This window comes from Gopherus evgoodei, chromosome 20 (genome assembly GCF_007399415.2).
Source record: "Gopherus evgoodei ecotype Sinaloan lineage chromosome 20, rGopEvg1_v1.p, whole genome shotgun sequence".
NCBI classification, from domain to species: Eukaryota; Metazoa; Chordata; order Testudines; family Testudinidae; genus Gopherus; species Gopherus evgoodei.
Window position 1 is genome coordinate 4,189,183 of NC_044341.1, and position 16,232 is coordinate 4,205,414.

The 16,232-nt window shown below is 48.2% G+C and overlaps 1 protein-coding gene across 1 annotated transcript; it reads right to left on the reverse strand.

Annotated features, from left to right (window-relative positions):
* Window positions 1-242: 242 nt before the first annotated feature.
* On the reverse strand, window positions 243-14,360 carry GJB3 (gap junction protein beta 3). The gene is made up of 2 exons (XM_030539351.1): window positions 14,186-14,360; window positions 243-4,578 (listed from the first exon to the last, which is right to left on the reverse strand). Exon 2 carries the CDS (start codon window positions 4,545-4,547, stop codon window positions 3,738-3,740), a length of 810 nt encoding a protein of 269 aa, XP_030395211.1. The 5' UTR covers window positions 4,548-4,578; window positions 14,186-14,360; the 3' UTR covers window positions 243-3,737.
* Window positions 14,361-16,232: the final 1,872 nt, after the last annotated feature.

Below are 16,232 nucleotides of genomic sequence, written 5' to 3' on the forward strand. Positions count from 1 at the left end.
AAAGCGATACTGTGCTGGTGACCCCCCTTGGTCTCCATTTCAATCCTGGGGCACTTTGTGTTTAGCAAACTTCAATCAACGTCACTGTCCATGGGCAATCTGGAGCAAGGATAGCATGGTCCAGTGGTCAGGACCTCAGGAAATCTGGGTTCTCTTCCTGACTTTGCCACTGACTTGTTGGGTGATCTCGTGCAAGTCGCTTCCCCGCTCCGTGCCTCAGCTTCCCATTTCACCCTTTGTCTATTTAGACTGTAAGCTCTTTGGGACAGGGACTATCTTTTATGGTGTGTACGTACAGTCGCTAGCAGAATAAGCCCCTAATAATGGGAGCACCGTATACATCCCTGAGAGAAAACAGGCATGTAACTATAGATAAACAATGCAGTGTTTATTTGGCCATTCCATTATCTGGTTGATTACACACATCAAATGTTTCTTTTGCTGCCGGGGATGGGACACGCGTCCCCCAGCCCAGCAGGACAGCTGTAAAATACTAAATACAAGACATGTTGCTGTGAAGCGCTTTTTGGAGCATCCCAGACAGCAGGAGTAGGGGACGGGGCACACGAACTAAGTTGACTGGGGTTTGAGAAATCAAAACCTGCCGGGATGGATCCTCCGCTGGCGGAAACGGGCTATGCCGGTTCATACCAGCTTCGGAGCTCGTCCCAACGTGACTTTGACCCAGCAAAGATGTTTGACAAATGGCTGCTGAATGTTTCTTGTCTATAACTTTTTCTGAGCTGTGCATTGCCTGAGAGAGAACTCCCTGGGCTCTGCAGCCAATTGGCAAAATGGAGCGATGGCTGGCCTGCTAAGCGCTTAAAACTTACACTGGGCTAGCGATGTTGGGCAGGGGTGTGAAAAAATCCCACACCCTATGGGTATGTCCACACTACAGCCGCCCAGCTATGGTGCTACAGAGACAGAAGGGGTTTTTCTGTCAATGTCATTAATCCACCCTCGGAGCGGTGGTAGCTTTGTGGATGGAAGAATTCTTCCGTCAACTTCGCCGTGTCTACACTGGGGGTTTCACAGCCCTGAGCAACACAGCTAGGGCAATTTGAGTATAGCCCAGATGCTAGAGACAAAGCCATGCTCACAACCCCCCTAGTGCAGATGCAGCAGAGAAGAAGGCGTCTGTCGCCATAGGGAGGTGGTGCTTTTACACAGGCAGAAAAACTCCAGTTGGAGTACGCTGCGTCTACACTAGAGGGCAATGCTGGCATAGCTATGCAGGCGCTGTAGTGTAGCTATAGCCCGTCAGTGGCTACCTGGCATTCATTTTCAGGGGTGGAGGATGGGGAAGTTATTAATATCAGCGGCCGGCCAGCTGCTGAGCTAATGAGAAAAAAAACAGCATTTCTAAAGAGGCTGCACCTCTGAATCTCTTTTAATCTCGTCCTCTCAAATAATAATAAAATAAAATAATTTCATGGCAGCAAAATGTTTTCCTGGGATTTCTAAAGGAGCCGTGTGGCCATTAGGGCACAATAGTACGAGCAAACAGACTGACCTTCTCCACGCAGATCCTTCAAGGATGACATTGGTCCTTATGGCCTGATATTGACCAATCAGTAAATAACAGCCTGGCAATCGACAGTTTAAGGTCCCGACAGATGCCAATGTTTGCCTTTATGACCCCATGAATTCGTGCCAGCAGAATCCGAGACACTCGTTACTTACCCGTTACATTTCCTAAACAAAAAAGTGCCGGTTTGAGGGTCAAAATGACTTTTTGTTTCGAAATTTAAGTTAAATTATGTAAAAATAATTTAAGTAAAAAAAAGTATAAAAAAGGTCAACATCAAAACAAAAAGTCTGGAACTTATCAAAAGGAAATCTCTGATTCGACTAGATAGGAAATACTTTTTGGATTCTCAGTTCATGAACATTTTTATAATTTTGACTTTTTGTCCTGATTCAAGATAGGATTTTTTTTTTTTAAATCTAAAAAATTCTTGTGGGACGGGAGAATGTTTCCCACCCAACACTGCTGCTTGTTAATATACACAAACGTGCATCATTCATAGAGTTTGCTTTGAGAGGGTCTGGACACCTCCCTGGAGGTGCAGTTGCTCAGGACTCTATTTCAGTCAGAAACATATTGACAAAGTAATTAAAAAATCCAAAGAACAAGAACTTCCTGCAAATATCCACACACTCAGATTCCTCATATCTTATGGGCATATGTCTTGTCCTAGTCAATGATGCAACATCAGTTACCTGGAAGCATGGGTATGGATTTCCAACCATGGTTAACAAGAAACTCACTGGGACAGAGTCATCTTTGGTACATTTTGATTGACACTTCAATTGGATTTGACTGGAGTTACCTCAGGGATGAATTTGACATGTTTAATTTGAATTTTACATCCGAATCCTGTTTTCAGCCAGGAATGGGAGAACTCATTTGGTTTCAGCCAGAAGCTACTCGGTAACGAGGGTTTACAGAGTTTGGACAAAGCTTGAATATTAGAATATAAAATAACTTAAATGAAAAATTGTGAGACCAGAGTCTCAGCTGGTGGAAATCGGCCTAGCTCCATTTACGTCATCTGAGGATTTGGCCCAGAACAGGTCACAAACCCTGAAACTCCACTGGGCTGTTGCGCTGCTTCTTGAAAATATACAAAACTCTTTCCCCTGCAGAGTCACTGTTACTCCTGCCATTCAGTTCAGAACGGGGAAGCTGGGTCATGGAACCACTGTTCTAGCTACTGCATCTGCTGCTTTCTCGAGCACAGGCCAGTGCATTAACTCAAAGTTTTGATCCAAGATGTTTTACTGACTAAACTCCCAGGCAAAGTTTAATGCCCTCCCTAGGCACCCGAAGACACAACCAGGGGGCTTCTTTGCTCTCTGATCTGAGTGCTTTTGGAGACAGGTTGAAGTTTCTGAGATAGAAGCAAACTACAGAGACTCTCCCAAGAGACACACCCACAATCCCACTCTGTGCCCATGACTTTATTCCCACACAATTGCTAGACCCCATGGACTTGGTTCTTTGGCAAGGTCACGGTTCATGGGAAAGGCAAGGATTTGCTCACTGCTTCAGTATCAGAATAAAGCCCTTTCCATCAATGTCCTGGTTAATGAACCATCTGCTAAGGTACCGAGTCCAAGTGCCTCTCTACGCAATGTGATGGAGTCTGCACAGGGAGCTGGTGTTTTGGGTGTGGCAGCTGCGAGTCTAGCAGAGGGGGAAGAGAATAGGAGACAAATATTGTCCTTGGCAACTTTACATTAGTCATTTCTCCTAAGACTTAAAAGCCAGCCATCTCCTCCCCTTCCCCTGTGGCCTGTCTGAGCACGTAGGAGGGAAGCTCCAACCTGCAGGATTGCACGGACTGGCTTGATAGCATGTAAATAATGAAAAGCATAGACTTTTGGATTCACACATCCTCCTTGGCTAGGCAAACCACCCACCTGTGCCCTGCATGTTAATAGCAGCTGCAGCAACTTACTGCCAGGGTCTTGTCCTTTCTGCCCGGCCCCAACAAAATGATGGCAGCAGCCCACAGTCTGATGAACATCCCTGCATGCAAAACTCAGTCAGCCATGCAGAACAGGGAGAGCTCCTGCCTTGGCGATGTGCCTCCTCTCCCGCACTTTGTCACAGCCATCGAGGTCCCATTGAAATACTCCAGTAAAATTTGTGGCATGGCAGACAGCCATCTTGGAAGTCAGTTGTCTCTGGCCAACATGAGGGCTTTTCCCTCCCCCAACACGCCCTGTCAGATCAGAGTCAAGTTGGGAGCGGAGGCCCGGAGGGCGTCCAAAGGCTTGTTCTTGGCCTTGCCATCCTGCTGCTCCAGCTTGAGGTGGCACTGGCAGGTGGAAGCCTTGTTGTAGCTGACCAAGTGCTTGGTGGAGTTCTTCTTCCATTTGTGCAGGCTCCGGACGGCCCGTTTGAAGATGAGGTAGAAGATCTCGCAGACGGTGAGAACAATGCAGATGGCAGAGGCCCCCACCATGAAGTAGGTGAAGACCTTTTTTTCGGTGGGCCGGGCAATGTAGCAGTCCACGATGTTGGGGCAGGGGTCCAGGTTGGCGCACTTGACCAGGCGCGGCAGGTCAAAGCCATCCCACATCTTGTGGAGGATGTAGAGGAAGCTGATCTCAATGGTCAGCTTGAAGAAGAGGGTCAGCAGGTAGGTCCACCATAGCCCACCGTGTTTCTTGCCCGTGTTGCGATAGAGCTTGGGGCAGTCCTCACCGTTCTTCTCCCGGTTCTTCCTCTCCCGGTCTTCCCGGTAGGCCACGTGCATGATCACCAGCAGGGAGGGGCAGGTGACAAAGATGAGCTGCAGGGCCCAGAGGCGGATGTGGGAGATGGGGAAGAAGTGGTCATAGCAGACGTTGGTGCAGCCGGGCTGCTTGGTGTTGCAGTCAAAGTCCTTCTGCTCGTCCCCCCACACACGCTCCGCCGCCACCACGTAGACCAGCACCCGGAAGACGAAGACCACGGAGAGCCAGATGCGCCCGAAGGCCGTGGAGTATTTGTTCACCCCGCTCAGCAGGCCCTGCAGCGTCTTCCAGTCCATGGTGATGGGCGTCAGGGGAAGCGAGACTCACCTAAGTCAGAGAAAAGCAAGAGAAATAGCAGGTGAAGGGAACGCAATGGGGAATATCAGATGGCCAGATCCCCAGCTGATATAAATCAATGCAGCTCAGCTGAAATAAGCAGAGCTTCACTGATGTACCCCAGCTGGGAGCTGGCCCAAGCAGTTTTGCTCAGACACCCTCTGGTTTTGAAAGAACTCAAATTTCAATACCTTGATCCTCACACCAGGCTGCCCTGTCCTTGGAGCAAATATACCAGGGAGCACCCCTTTAAGAAAGGATCTGTAATTTCAACCCCTTCAAGCAGAAAAGTGCCCAGCAGGAGGGCAAAGGTATGGGGAGCAGAGCTCTGGCTGGGGAAATTCATCCATCTGCAGAAGGCCCCTCCCCTGGGTTTCAGAGCCCAGGCTTCTGCCTGAGCAGGAACGTCTGCACTGCTATTTTTAGCCCCAAAGCCCGAGCCCCCCCCGACCATTGCCCCAAGCTCTGAGACTCGCTGTCACAGGTTTGGGTTTTCTGTGGTGTGTAGATGTACCCCGAAGCCCTCGGGGCAGAACACTGGCTGGGGGTGGGATTTAGCCAGCAGAGTCATTGTGATAGCCTGCTGCACGGGGTGAATTGCAACCACTGGGAGTGTAGTTTCTCCCCCTTGACTGATGTGGCTGCAGAGGCTCTGGTGACAGGAGAACCAGTGGCTCGGAGTCCAGCAGCTCCAGAATGGGCCCGTGTGGCTGCCCTGCTCCAGACCTGCTTCCAGGGCATCTCTTTGTGGAATCTGGAAACCAGTCAACATGCTCCACCCCGCAGCTGGGAGCAGGAATGAGGCTGAGGCTTTGCTGAGTGCCATTAGCTCAAACAAAGCAGGGGCCTTGCACCTGGGAGAGGAGAGAGAGACTTCTATTGGCTCATGGGTTTTACGAGGCCAGAGATGAAGTAGATCATAGATCTGGCACCCAATACAGTCTTCCTCCCTCCTTTCCTCCCTCTTGGTACAGACAGATCATCAGTCCAATCCAGACCCAGTTCCCTAGTGACCAAGGCTGGGATTTCCAAAGGGATTTAGGCTTCCAACTCTCCTTGCAATTCAATAGGATTTGGGTGTCTAATTCCTTAGGCCACTTTGCAAATCTCAGCTACCAAAGTCAACCTGGGGCTGGGGATAACATAAACCAGGTCAGAGCAAAGGGGAGCCATCCCACCTGAAACCAGGCTACCTCTAGGTCAGCTGGCGGCATTAACCCATGCAGTGCTGGACATTTTCATTTAACCTGCTGAGTCACAGCTCTTTTGGGGAGTGACTCATCGGCATTGCTCATGGCCTTGACAAAGGCTTATTAGTAAGAGATGATGAATTGGGCAAGGAACCTACCTGCGAAGCAAAGCACTGGACAATGAGCTACCTGATTTTTGTGCTCATTTACGCTGATGTAAATCAGGGATGACTTTACTGAAGTCAGCCGGTAAAAGTGAGTGGAGGATCAGGCCCTGAGATTCAGACCTAGGGCAGGACTCCTGTGTTTCAATGCACAGAACACCGTGGAGGTAGATTTCAGCAAAAGAAATGCAAAACCCCAAAGGCAAGCTTTTGGGGGAGTATGGAGCATATTCCCCAATATACAAGCTATGCAGGGTCAGCATTCCCCTTACCCCACTAAGAGAACAAAGCAGGAGCCACATGAAACTGATTGCCAGAAACAAAAACTTGGTGAAATATTTTGCAGGTTGGGTATGAAACAACTAATTTATATAATAGGCGTTTATTCCCATCAATTAACATCTGGAAACAAGAGGAGGGGATAATAGTCTAGAGGGTCAGAAACGTATTAACCTTTTGCTGATATTGGGGTGCGGATCTTGCAGCATGTACTAATGTGTGACCTTTCCCAGAAGAGCCAGATCCAAGGTCTTTTGGTTCTGTTTGTACAGCCTCCAGCACAATGAAGTCCTGGTCCTTGACTAGGTACCATGGTAACATACATAAATAGTAACAATGCTAATAAAGGTGACTGATCACTACAGAGCAGGTGTGAGAATCAAAATACCCCCCAGCGTGGAAGCAGAGTTGGTCGAAAAACGTCCACTGATTTTTTTAAAACAAAAAAATTGGCTTTTCTGGGGAAATTAATACTTGTGTGACAAATGTCCCTTTCTTTCAAGTTTTTGATGAAATGAATAGAAAATTTCTATTTAAAATCTAAATCAAATGAAAAATTTTGATCTGAAATGGAGCGGTACATTTTTGTTTCAATTCATTTAATCACAAAGCTCCTGAAAAATATTGAATGAAATGAAAGATTTTCATTTTCTCGGAATTTTTTTTTGACGGAAAATCCCATTTTTGATCGTCCCTATAGGGACACAGACCCACATGGCCAGTGAGAAGTCCTATCTCCTTGCAGCTATTCCCATGAGATCATTAACAGATCAGAGCTTGGTTTTGGGTCCCTTCGGAAAGCTGGCAAAACACCCCAATGACTCATGGCAAAATTACCATTTGCTGGAGGGCCAATGGCACTTCCTGTGTATTACCATCTTGAGCACTGACTCATCAAATTCCTGCTTCGCCCCCACAAAAGCTACCCCAGGTGGCACTGGCTGACGTCTATAATGCTTAACCCTGCAGAAATATGTTCTTAATGATCCAATTGGTTTTGGTTGGAGAAAACAAGATGGTTATTACATCAAAGTGCCTGTGTGACTAGGTGTTTATTTAGGGCACTTCCTTTAGGACTAGTAAAAAACATTTGTCCTGTGGTGTTAATCTAGGCTGGGAGACAAAACAAATTATTAGCCAAGTAACATTTGCAGATGAATCACGGCTTAGGGTGCTGTCTGGCGGAACACTAATGCAATTGACTAGTAAGGAACTCTGTTATGGGAACAGAGACAAGGAGCCGGGTGTTCGCTCCTTCCCCCAGTAGCTGCCCTGTGGCTAATCGGGGTGGCTCCTGCCCTGCAGTGCAATCACGCCAAACACTGTCACCTCTTCATGGACTGGCTCAGGGCCCAACCCAGGCCTAAATCAGTGCCTTGCCCAGTGCCTAAATGGCCACTGAATAGGAATTGCAGCAGCTCCATAGCACTAGCCATCAGTGCCCTGGCCTTTTCCTTCTGCACCAGATCCCGCTCCCCAGTCTCATCTAGGAAGCCCTGGTGCACTTCATTGCAATCTACAACCCCTCCCTTATAGATTCTGCTCCTAGGCTTGCTCTGTACACCCCTCTGCTCCCTCTGTCTCCTCACACTCTTGGCCGTCTCTCATGCTGCCCCTTGTGCAAGGAACAGGCTCCTGTGCTCCACGTGCCAGGCACCGGCCCACCCCCTTTAACACATATCTACTTCAAAGCCTCTCTTTGCTGAATTCTTTGGCACTGATGTCTCTGCACTGTCCCATTCCTAAATGATTGCCTCATATCTCCTAATGGCCTGGGTTAGCCCCTCTGCACAGGGACATAGTGTGCAAAGCACCCCTAGATAAATAATAATCATCCCTAATTGTAGCTGCTGTAGCCCACACTTTTTAGGATGATGCATAAAGCACAGCAACATGCTGGCTCCTGGCCCAAGCAAAGAGGCTGAGTAATGGTGCTAGATCGATCCCCATTACTGCCCTGGTTGGGGTGGGAGTAGAGTGACCAGACAGCAAATGTGAAAAATCAGGACAGGGTGGTGGGTAATAGGACCCTATATAAGAAAAAGACTCAAAAATCAGGATTGTCCCTATAAAATCGGTACATCTGGTCACCCTAGGTGGGAGGCACATGGACAATGCTAAGGAGAAGGTCTCTGAAAGATCCTGTGGAAAAGTTTGTAGGTCCAAATCCTAATCCAATGTGATTATCTTAATTTAATAACGAGAACTTGTTCAGCATATGGATTCCGCCCCCCCCCGTGTCATTTTGAGACCCCTCCCCCACCCAAAGATATTGTCCAAATCCTGAGATATTTCAATTTTGGAATGCTGCTGTGGTGCCTCATGGGAATTGTAGTTTTGCTGCCTCATGTCCCTGTTCACCTTGATAGACCACGCTCCCTGATTGGACTACATCTGCCATAATACCTCTTGGGAGGGGGCAGTGATTCATGGCAGTTGATTGGCTGCAGTGCACTATGGGAGATAAAGTTCAGCTGGGGAGCCCAGCCTGTAGAGGGGAATGGGAGCAGGAGGCACTGGAACTATAACTCCCAAGAGGCACGGCAGCAGCCTTCAAAATTGAAATATTGTAGTTTTCTGGCCATTCAGTGTTTTGACTGAAGAAAAAAAAAGTCTACAGAGAGCAGACATTTTTCATGAAAAACTGGTTTAATCGGAACCCCAATTTTCCATCAAAAATAATTTAGATGGAAAATGTATGACCAGCCTTAGGAACTCTTTGGCTGCTCCTCCTGGGATTCCCTGGCACAATCGGTTTGCAAATCTCTGAATCAGAAAGCACTACACTAACTCCATCTCTCCCTTTACAGTCAGCTCCTTCCCATATCCCACCGCCTTGCCTTTAAAGCCCCCCAAAATCTCCAAAGTCCTGACTGCTCTGCCTGGCCATAAAAGTCCTCATGGCACCGTACTTACCAGCAGGGCTGCGGAGGGGCTTTATCCCAGGAGTATTTGCTGCAGAAGCCCCTTTTCCCAGTGTGGGGTGCTTTGTCTGCTGCCCTCTGCCCCCGAGGCAGCTGCCTGGATGCAGTTTGTGATTCTGTGGGACGAAGGAGGCTAAGACCATCCTTCCTTTCGGGATACTCTTCCCAGAAGACAATACACTGCCCAGGCAGGGAGTGAGCAGAGACCCCCGGGAGACAGCACTGGTGGAGTCATCAGTGGATTCATTTACAGTTCTGCCGGGGCTCACTCCTGGGACTTTAGGGCTATGCCCCCCACCAACTTTGGAACCAACTGCCCCCTTACAATCCATCTCGGATTTTACCTGCACGCCGGCTGACGATGCTTTATTAACCAGTCTAGTTAGTTTCAGATGGCTGGCCAGCCCGGGAGCTAAATGCCTTCCAAACTACAACAATGAATCTCCCTGTCATCTGGGCCACAGATAGGGTGGGTTCCCTTGCAGCCTTAACCCTGCACGCCCTGCCTGCTGTAGGTGCAAGTCGGAGGTATAGGAAAGATCATTTTGTGGGTGGTTTAATTCCCGTCAAGTTTTTAATATTGTTCTCTTGTTACAATGTCAAAGAAAAGACACACTTGGGTCTAGGTGGCTGTAGAACAGTTTTTAGGTCTAAGGGCCAGGCTAGGGCACTGGACTGGAACTCAGGAGAGCTGGGTTCGATTCCTGGCTCTGCCTTTGGCCTGTTGGGTGAGTCTTGGCAAGTCACTACCCCTCTCTGTGCCTCAGTTTCCCTATCTGTAAAATGGGGATAATGACGCTGACCGCCTTTGTGAAGTGCTGTAAGATCCCCTGATGAAATTGCTATACCAGAGCTAGGTGGTGTTATATTCTCAGCTACACCAACGGGATATCTATACAGCTCAGCCGATTTCGGAAGCACCCTAAATTACACTAGTATAAATGAGAGCAGAATTTGATCCTACAGAGTGTTTCTTTCTTAGTGTCTAATAGCTGTTCCCTACATTTTCACACTGGACTAGTAATCTGGGGAGCCCCACTGATTGAGTGCTCAACACAAGACACACTAAAGTGGCTGATTGTCAGGCAGTGCGTGCGCAGTACAGCTGGTTAGGAAACAGTGAAGGAACCATTTCTGTCCTGGAAAATGCTGAGTCAGCACACCCCACACTTTCTCCGGGCAAGGGTCGGTTCTGACAAATTTTCTTTACTTGAAAGATTTTTTGGGAGAGAAAAAACAGCTTTGAAATTGTCAAAACACTTCATTTCCCTGTCTTCAAAATGAAAAAATCTGGTTTAGTTCAAAGCAACTTTTCATTTCAAAATTTAAGCTAAATTATAATAAAGAAATTAGCTAAAAACAGCTCAAAATCTAAATGAAGAAATTCTCCAAATGAAATGTTTCCGTTGACCTGATCTGGGATTTTTTCCTCCCCGTTTGTGATCATTTTTGCAATTTTGACTTTCCATCCCAATTTGCGACAGGAACATGTTTCAGTGTTGTGAAAATGTTCACCAGACACGAAAATCATTCCAGTGGTGTGCTCAGCGCTTTCTGAACATCACAACCCTTTAACGCCTCTCAAGCGGGACACGCAAAAGCAGTACTCACTTTTGAGCATGCAGGCCCATGTCACTGAATCAGAGCTGTTCACTGCAATGACAAAAGGCAAGTAGTTTTCTGCTGTGATTATAGCTGGCGGGGGGGAAGAAATGCATTTATAGGAGAGTCAGCTGGAGTCTATTGTGCTTCTTATTTCATCAAGACAATTGTCAGCTAGATTTTGATCGCAGAGCCTTTTTCTGGTGGTGGCAGTGTTAGAGGTAGAAAGGATACAGCTGCATTTTCAAAACCCTTCCTTGACTTTACGGAATGGGAAGTTAGCAAAATGACCTTTACAAGTGTAAAGGTGTCTCCTTGGAGATGGGATTCTTTGCGAAAGCATCAAGAGAGTAGCCCCATGTTAATTTTTATGCAGTCACTGTGCAGTTGGTCAGCAAAAAACCCATGCATCACTGAAGCAGGCTAGCGAGGGACTTAAGTGGCACAGAGACCTTTTACTGGCCCTCTGGACTGGGATGAGTTTCACCCTCTGAAAATAGCAGCGGGCAAATAATCACAGAGAGGGCCTGGAAACCTCAGCAGAGATCTTCTGCATTTCATTTTGAATTTCCAAGGAGGGTTTTGTGATGTTTACCTTGCTTTGTTCAAATTACAGGACCATTTTTGAGATAACATGCTTCCAGCTGTCCTGAAAAATTGTACAGTTTTTGAGCATACACCTCTGTATTTTCCAAATTTTCATTTGGATAATTATTTTTTTTAATACTGAAACCTGCAAAAGGTCAACTGCTCAAAATCTTTCCCTGCAAAATTGGCTATTTACAAAAATGATAATGTTGCCAGTTGTGGAATGTGCTGGAATAAAACTCCAAAGCCACAGTTGCCCCAAATTCATGAGCAAATGTGCCATAACCAGAACAGAGACAACCAATGGCTTCTGCGCTTCAATCCCTATCCTGAGGTAGCAGCAAGTTCTGTAACCAAAAGCCTTGATTGCTCTTTAGACGTCTAATCACTGGGTGTTTGCACTATTCATGCGGAAAGAATGTGCCCACGGTGATGAAATGCATTGTGGGAAGGAATAAAGGTTGTCTGGACTGGACAAGCCAGTTCTGGGCGATATCAGGCGTATTTTATAGAAGACACAAAGGCCTTGATTGAAAGCCCATTGGAATGGCTCCCATTGACTTCAATGGGCTTTGGATCAGAGCCAAAAAAGAGCATTCAGTTTAAGCCATTGTAAAGTAAAGGAAGTTAGTGAATGTGAGAGCTGGCTGAATGGTAGAAGGACTGAGTCACAAATATTTGTGAATCAAAGTTTGGTTCAGTTTGGTTCTTGGGGTCAAATTATTTGGTATCTGCAAGACTCCATTTGTGTGTGAAATTGTCCACACAAAAAATCCCATGTTTTATGAGTTCTAGCAGGAATGTTTATTTGTTTGGGAATTTGAACTGGAAATTCACTAGGTTGTTTAATTATATTGGGAAGCACAAAGAGGATCATGGCTCATTAGTGCTGGACACAGAATAATTCTTGTCCTCAAAAGTTCTTGGTTCTCCAGAGCTGGATTCAGCCAGTGCTAAATCCCATTCTTAGCTTCAAGCACCATGCGAGCAGGCCCTCTGAAATCAATGGGACTACGTATCTGATTAAACTGGGCCCACAAGGGGAATGACATCATTTGACTTAGGAGACCAAACACACCACACACAACAAAGAGGGAAGATTCAAAGAGAACAATTTACTAATGGCCCGTGGGCTGTAAACAGTTCATCAAGGCTCTTTAGAGCCTGCCCACCCTTCCCAGGAGGCAGGGGGTCCTAACCAAGGTCCTGACCTTGCAATGGGACCTAGGGACATGCCAGCATGGAGATTGGCCCCAAAATGTGTAACTAATATTAGTAGTTCCTAGGTAACAACTTATCTGTGCTCCCAGCATGGCTAAAGCCTGGTTTCGCTGCAAAGCAGTGTTGTGTCTTTGTGCTTTACACAACATTACAAACATAAGAAAAACACATGGATACAGCTGGTCTCCAAAGAACCCTCTTGACGCTACAGACAAACCTACAAGGCTAAATATAGACCTTGCTACTCTGTTACGTTCTCGTGGCTTCTGCAACGGAAGACAGAAAGACCTATTAGAAGGCCCACAAACTATTCAGTGGGACACTGCTTGTGGGCATGGGACCTTATCCACGTCTCCAGGATTTAGAACATTTCAGGGACATGACTGAAGCGCCATTGCCATGACACAATGGAGTCTTGCTGTAAGCATGTTGGGGGACAGGAATGCTGTGCCTGGATACCCTGACTCACATCACTGTAAGGCACAAATGGACGGAGTCTCCTTCAATGGATTGATACCATGAGGCTGAAGGCTTTTCTGCTTCCTACTGACAGCAAGGAGACCCACCCATCCCTCCGGTACAGAAATTGCCCATGCAAATGGAGGCCTGAGGGTTGTTTGCTTCTGTGCAGTGTCCAGATGACAGTTACAGGTGGAGTGAGAGGTGAGGACCGGCCCATATGCAAAGAGAGATGGGGCTGGGTGGAGAACACTGCCTAGTGGGGGGATGCTGGGGCATTATAGGGAATTAGAGGCAGTTCAGAGCAAGTTGGTGCCCTCCAGTGGCAAAGACATTTTGGTTTCCAGGAGAATCTTTATGAGCCAGGGATAATAACCATCAGTTCCTGGGCTTGGATAATTTAGCAGCATCAAAAGAGGGGCATAAACCTCACCAGATAGAGGACAATGCCCCCCACACCTTCCAGCATTGAGACACAGAGGCTTTCTGAAAATAACAGCCTGATTGGAAGCCAACTGACTTTGGATTGGGCCCTAACTCTACATCCTAGCAACATTTCTGAGAGACACTCTCATGTCCCCTTCTTTCTCTCTGATTATTGGACAGTTCAGCACATCACTCTGGAGATAGGAGCCTTTCACACACATTATGTTGCACCTTCTAGTGATCCGGGATGGGTTATTTATTTTTTATAGCTCACACAATATATATCTTGCATGAAGCAATCAGCAATATGAAAAACCCCAGTCTCGTTTCCCCTTCCACTTCCCCCAGACTCTTGCATTCTCTTCTGTTCTCCAGATCTAAAACTCAGCTGCCTGGCTGATTAAAATGACTTAAAGGAAAATGTGAAATAAATACAGAGATCCTTCACAGCTGTGTATAACTCTATTTCAAAAGGGAGGGGGAAATTGTTTACTTTGTCTTTAACAGTTGGACATTGTTTGCAAAATATGACAAATAGTTGAAAACAGGAATAGATTTACTCAGAATGTGTTCATCTGCCTAGTGAAAATACTCCACCAAGGGGTATATTTCCTTCCAGACAGAGCTGAGAGTATCATTTACTGATCTACTCAGGTCAGCACCATTTCCTAGTGCTATTCTTTGGCACTCAGCTTAGAGTCCCATATTCAATACTCCTGTGAAACTGAAGATAAATTGCACTCACCTGCACAGCCCTCTGTCTGTCCCAATACTTCCTGCTTAACGAAAAAGCCGTCAGATCCCCCAAAGCAGCCCTGTTTAAGGTCTATGCCATTGAACGGCCTCCCCTGCAGAAGGGAGACAGGGAGAGAACGGCAGCATGAGGTCTCCAGCTCATCTCCATGCAACAACCTCCCTTATTTTCTGCCCAGCACGGAAGGTGTGGCCCTGCAGGAAGTGTGCAAAGGGAAGAGAATTCATCTCAGGCTGGTGAACCAGCATAAGAAGCCAGGGGGAGCAAGGGCAAGGCCCAACTTTCCCAGCCGGAGCTTCATCTGGAGCCAGGACGGCTGTGCAGCTGGGGAGCAGGGAATGAGTTTACATCAAGCAAAAGGTCGTAACACCCCTACTCCAGGGACAGAGCCCTCACTTGACACCGACATGTGCCAAATCGGCAGAGTGTTCTCGGCCCCACGGCCCGGATTCTGCCCAGCGCAGCCCAGCTTGCTGGGCTTAGCCACACATCCAGTGAGACAAGTAGGATGGAGGGCTTGATCTGGCACCAAGGCAGCCAGGTTGCTCCGGCTTCAGAGCAGGGGGGCCCTAGGAAGGGAGCCCAGAGCTCAGCTCCTTCAACTGCCAGATGAGGATTGCCCTTCAGCCCACGTCTCCTTGGACCCACTCCTCTGCCATCTGTGCGCTGGAGTGGGGGGAGCAGGGGATGGGCCAAGAAGCTGGGGACTTACCACTGCTCCATGCGGTGGGGGGCTGTGCCCAGCAATTCACTTCAATTGCACTAGTGCACAACTGTTCTATGCACGGTGCTGCATGCGGCCCACAGCCGGGCAGGGACAAAGCCTGCCTGGGAGGGTAACATAACTCGCTGCCTTAGGTCAGATCTCCCCTTAGCATCAGGCCCCAGAAGCTATAGAGCCCGCCTCTCACTGACAGCCAAGGGAGTTCTGCTGCGTGCAATGGACAGGCTTCCTGCTTTCCACACAGGAGCTCTGATCCCCACTGACGACTGCGGCATCCGCGCGTGGCTGTGTCTACACTGCGAGCTAGGGCTGTAATTGCCCTGCTTGTGTGCCCAGACTTGAGCGAGCCCGAGTATAAATAGCTGTGGCCGCCGCAATAGAAGCACGACGGGGCTGTGCTGAGTACAAACCCATGGGTGTGCACTCGGCCCAGCTCGGCCGTATCCCTGCTGTGGCTGCCCTGCTATTTACACTGGCACTAGCGTGCTGAGAGCGAGCATACGCACATGTGTGTGAGCAGGGGACTCACACCCCGAGCTTGCAGCTCGGATGTAGCCTGTGTGCAGCTACAGTTCATCGCAAATCCAGAGGAGGCCTCAGCTGGGAGGGAAGCTGCAGTTCCTGGTAGAGTTACCGCATACGACTTGTCCAGGCCCCGGAGCGCTCCTGCCCAAAGCAACCAGCCACGTGTCTGCCACTCAGCGCGAACCTGCGGAGCACCTGAAAGCAGCTGCTGTGCAAGGAGGCAGCCTGACTGCACAGTGGGCTTGGCCACGCTAGGGTGATCAGATGTCCCAATTTTATAGAGACAGTCCCAATATTTGGGGCTTTGTCTTATACAAGGTCCTATTACCCCCTACGCCGTCCCGATTTTTTGCACTAGCTGTATGGTCATCCTAGGCCATGCCCCCCAGTATTAAATCTCTACAGCCCAATATGGTTCCAACTCATGCTACCAGAGCGACACCTCTTCCCCTTGGCCGATGCCCCACGGCTAACTGCCCCTAGCGTCCAGCATCAGGAGGCCTTTTCGGTGGGGAGCCCTTGGCTCTGGAAATTTCTTCTTCCTTGGGCCCAGGGGCGTTGCCCCGTAGGCATCATGGCGTCTCTGTGAGCAGGCTTCTGCTATAGGCGTGGGGCAGTGGTTTGCTTTGGGTGAGCCTAGTTTTCATTATGGGCTGTGTCTTGTTTTACGCCCGTGTCCCAGATCTTTTTGTGGATGCGTTTTAAATGCTGAAGAATAAAGGCGGGAAGAATTCTTGTCGCTGGATTGGCTAGGGCAGATTCTGATCCCAGGGTGCCCAGGTATCCCTC

Coding starts and splice junctions, on each gene's coding strand:
- GJB3 (XM_030539351.1), bottom strand. CDS start 4,547: ATGGACTGGAAGACGCTGCAGGGCCTGCTGAGCGGGGTGAACAAATAC.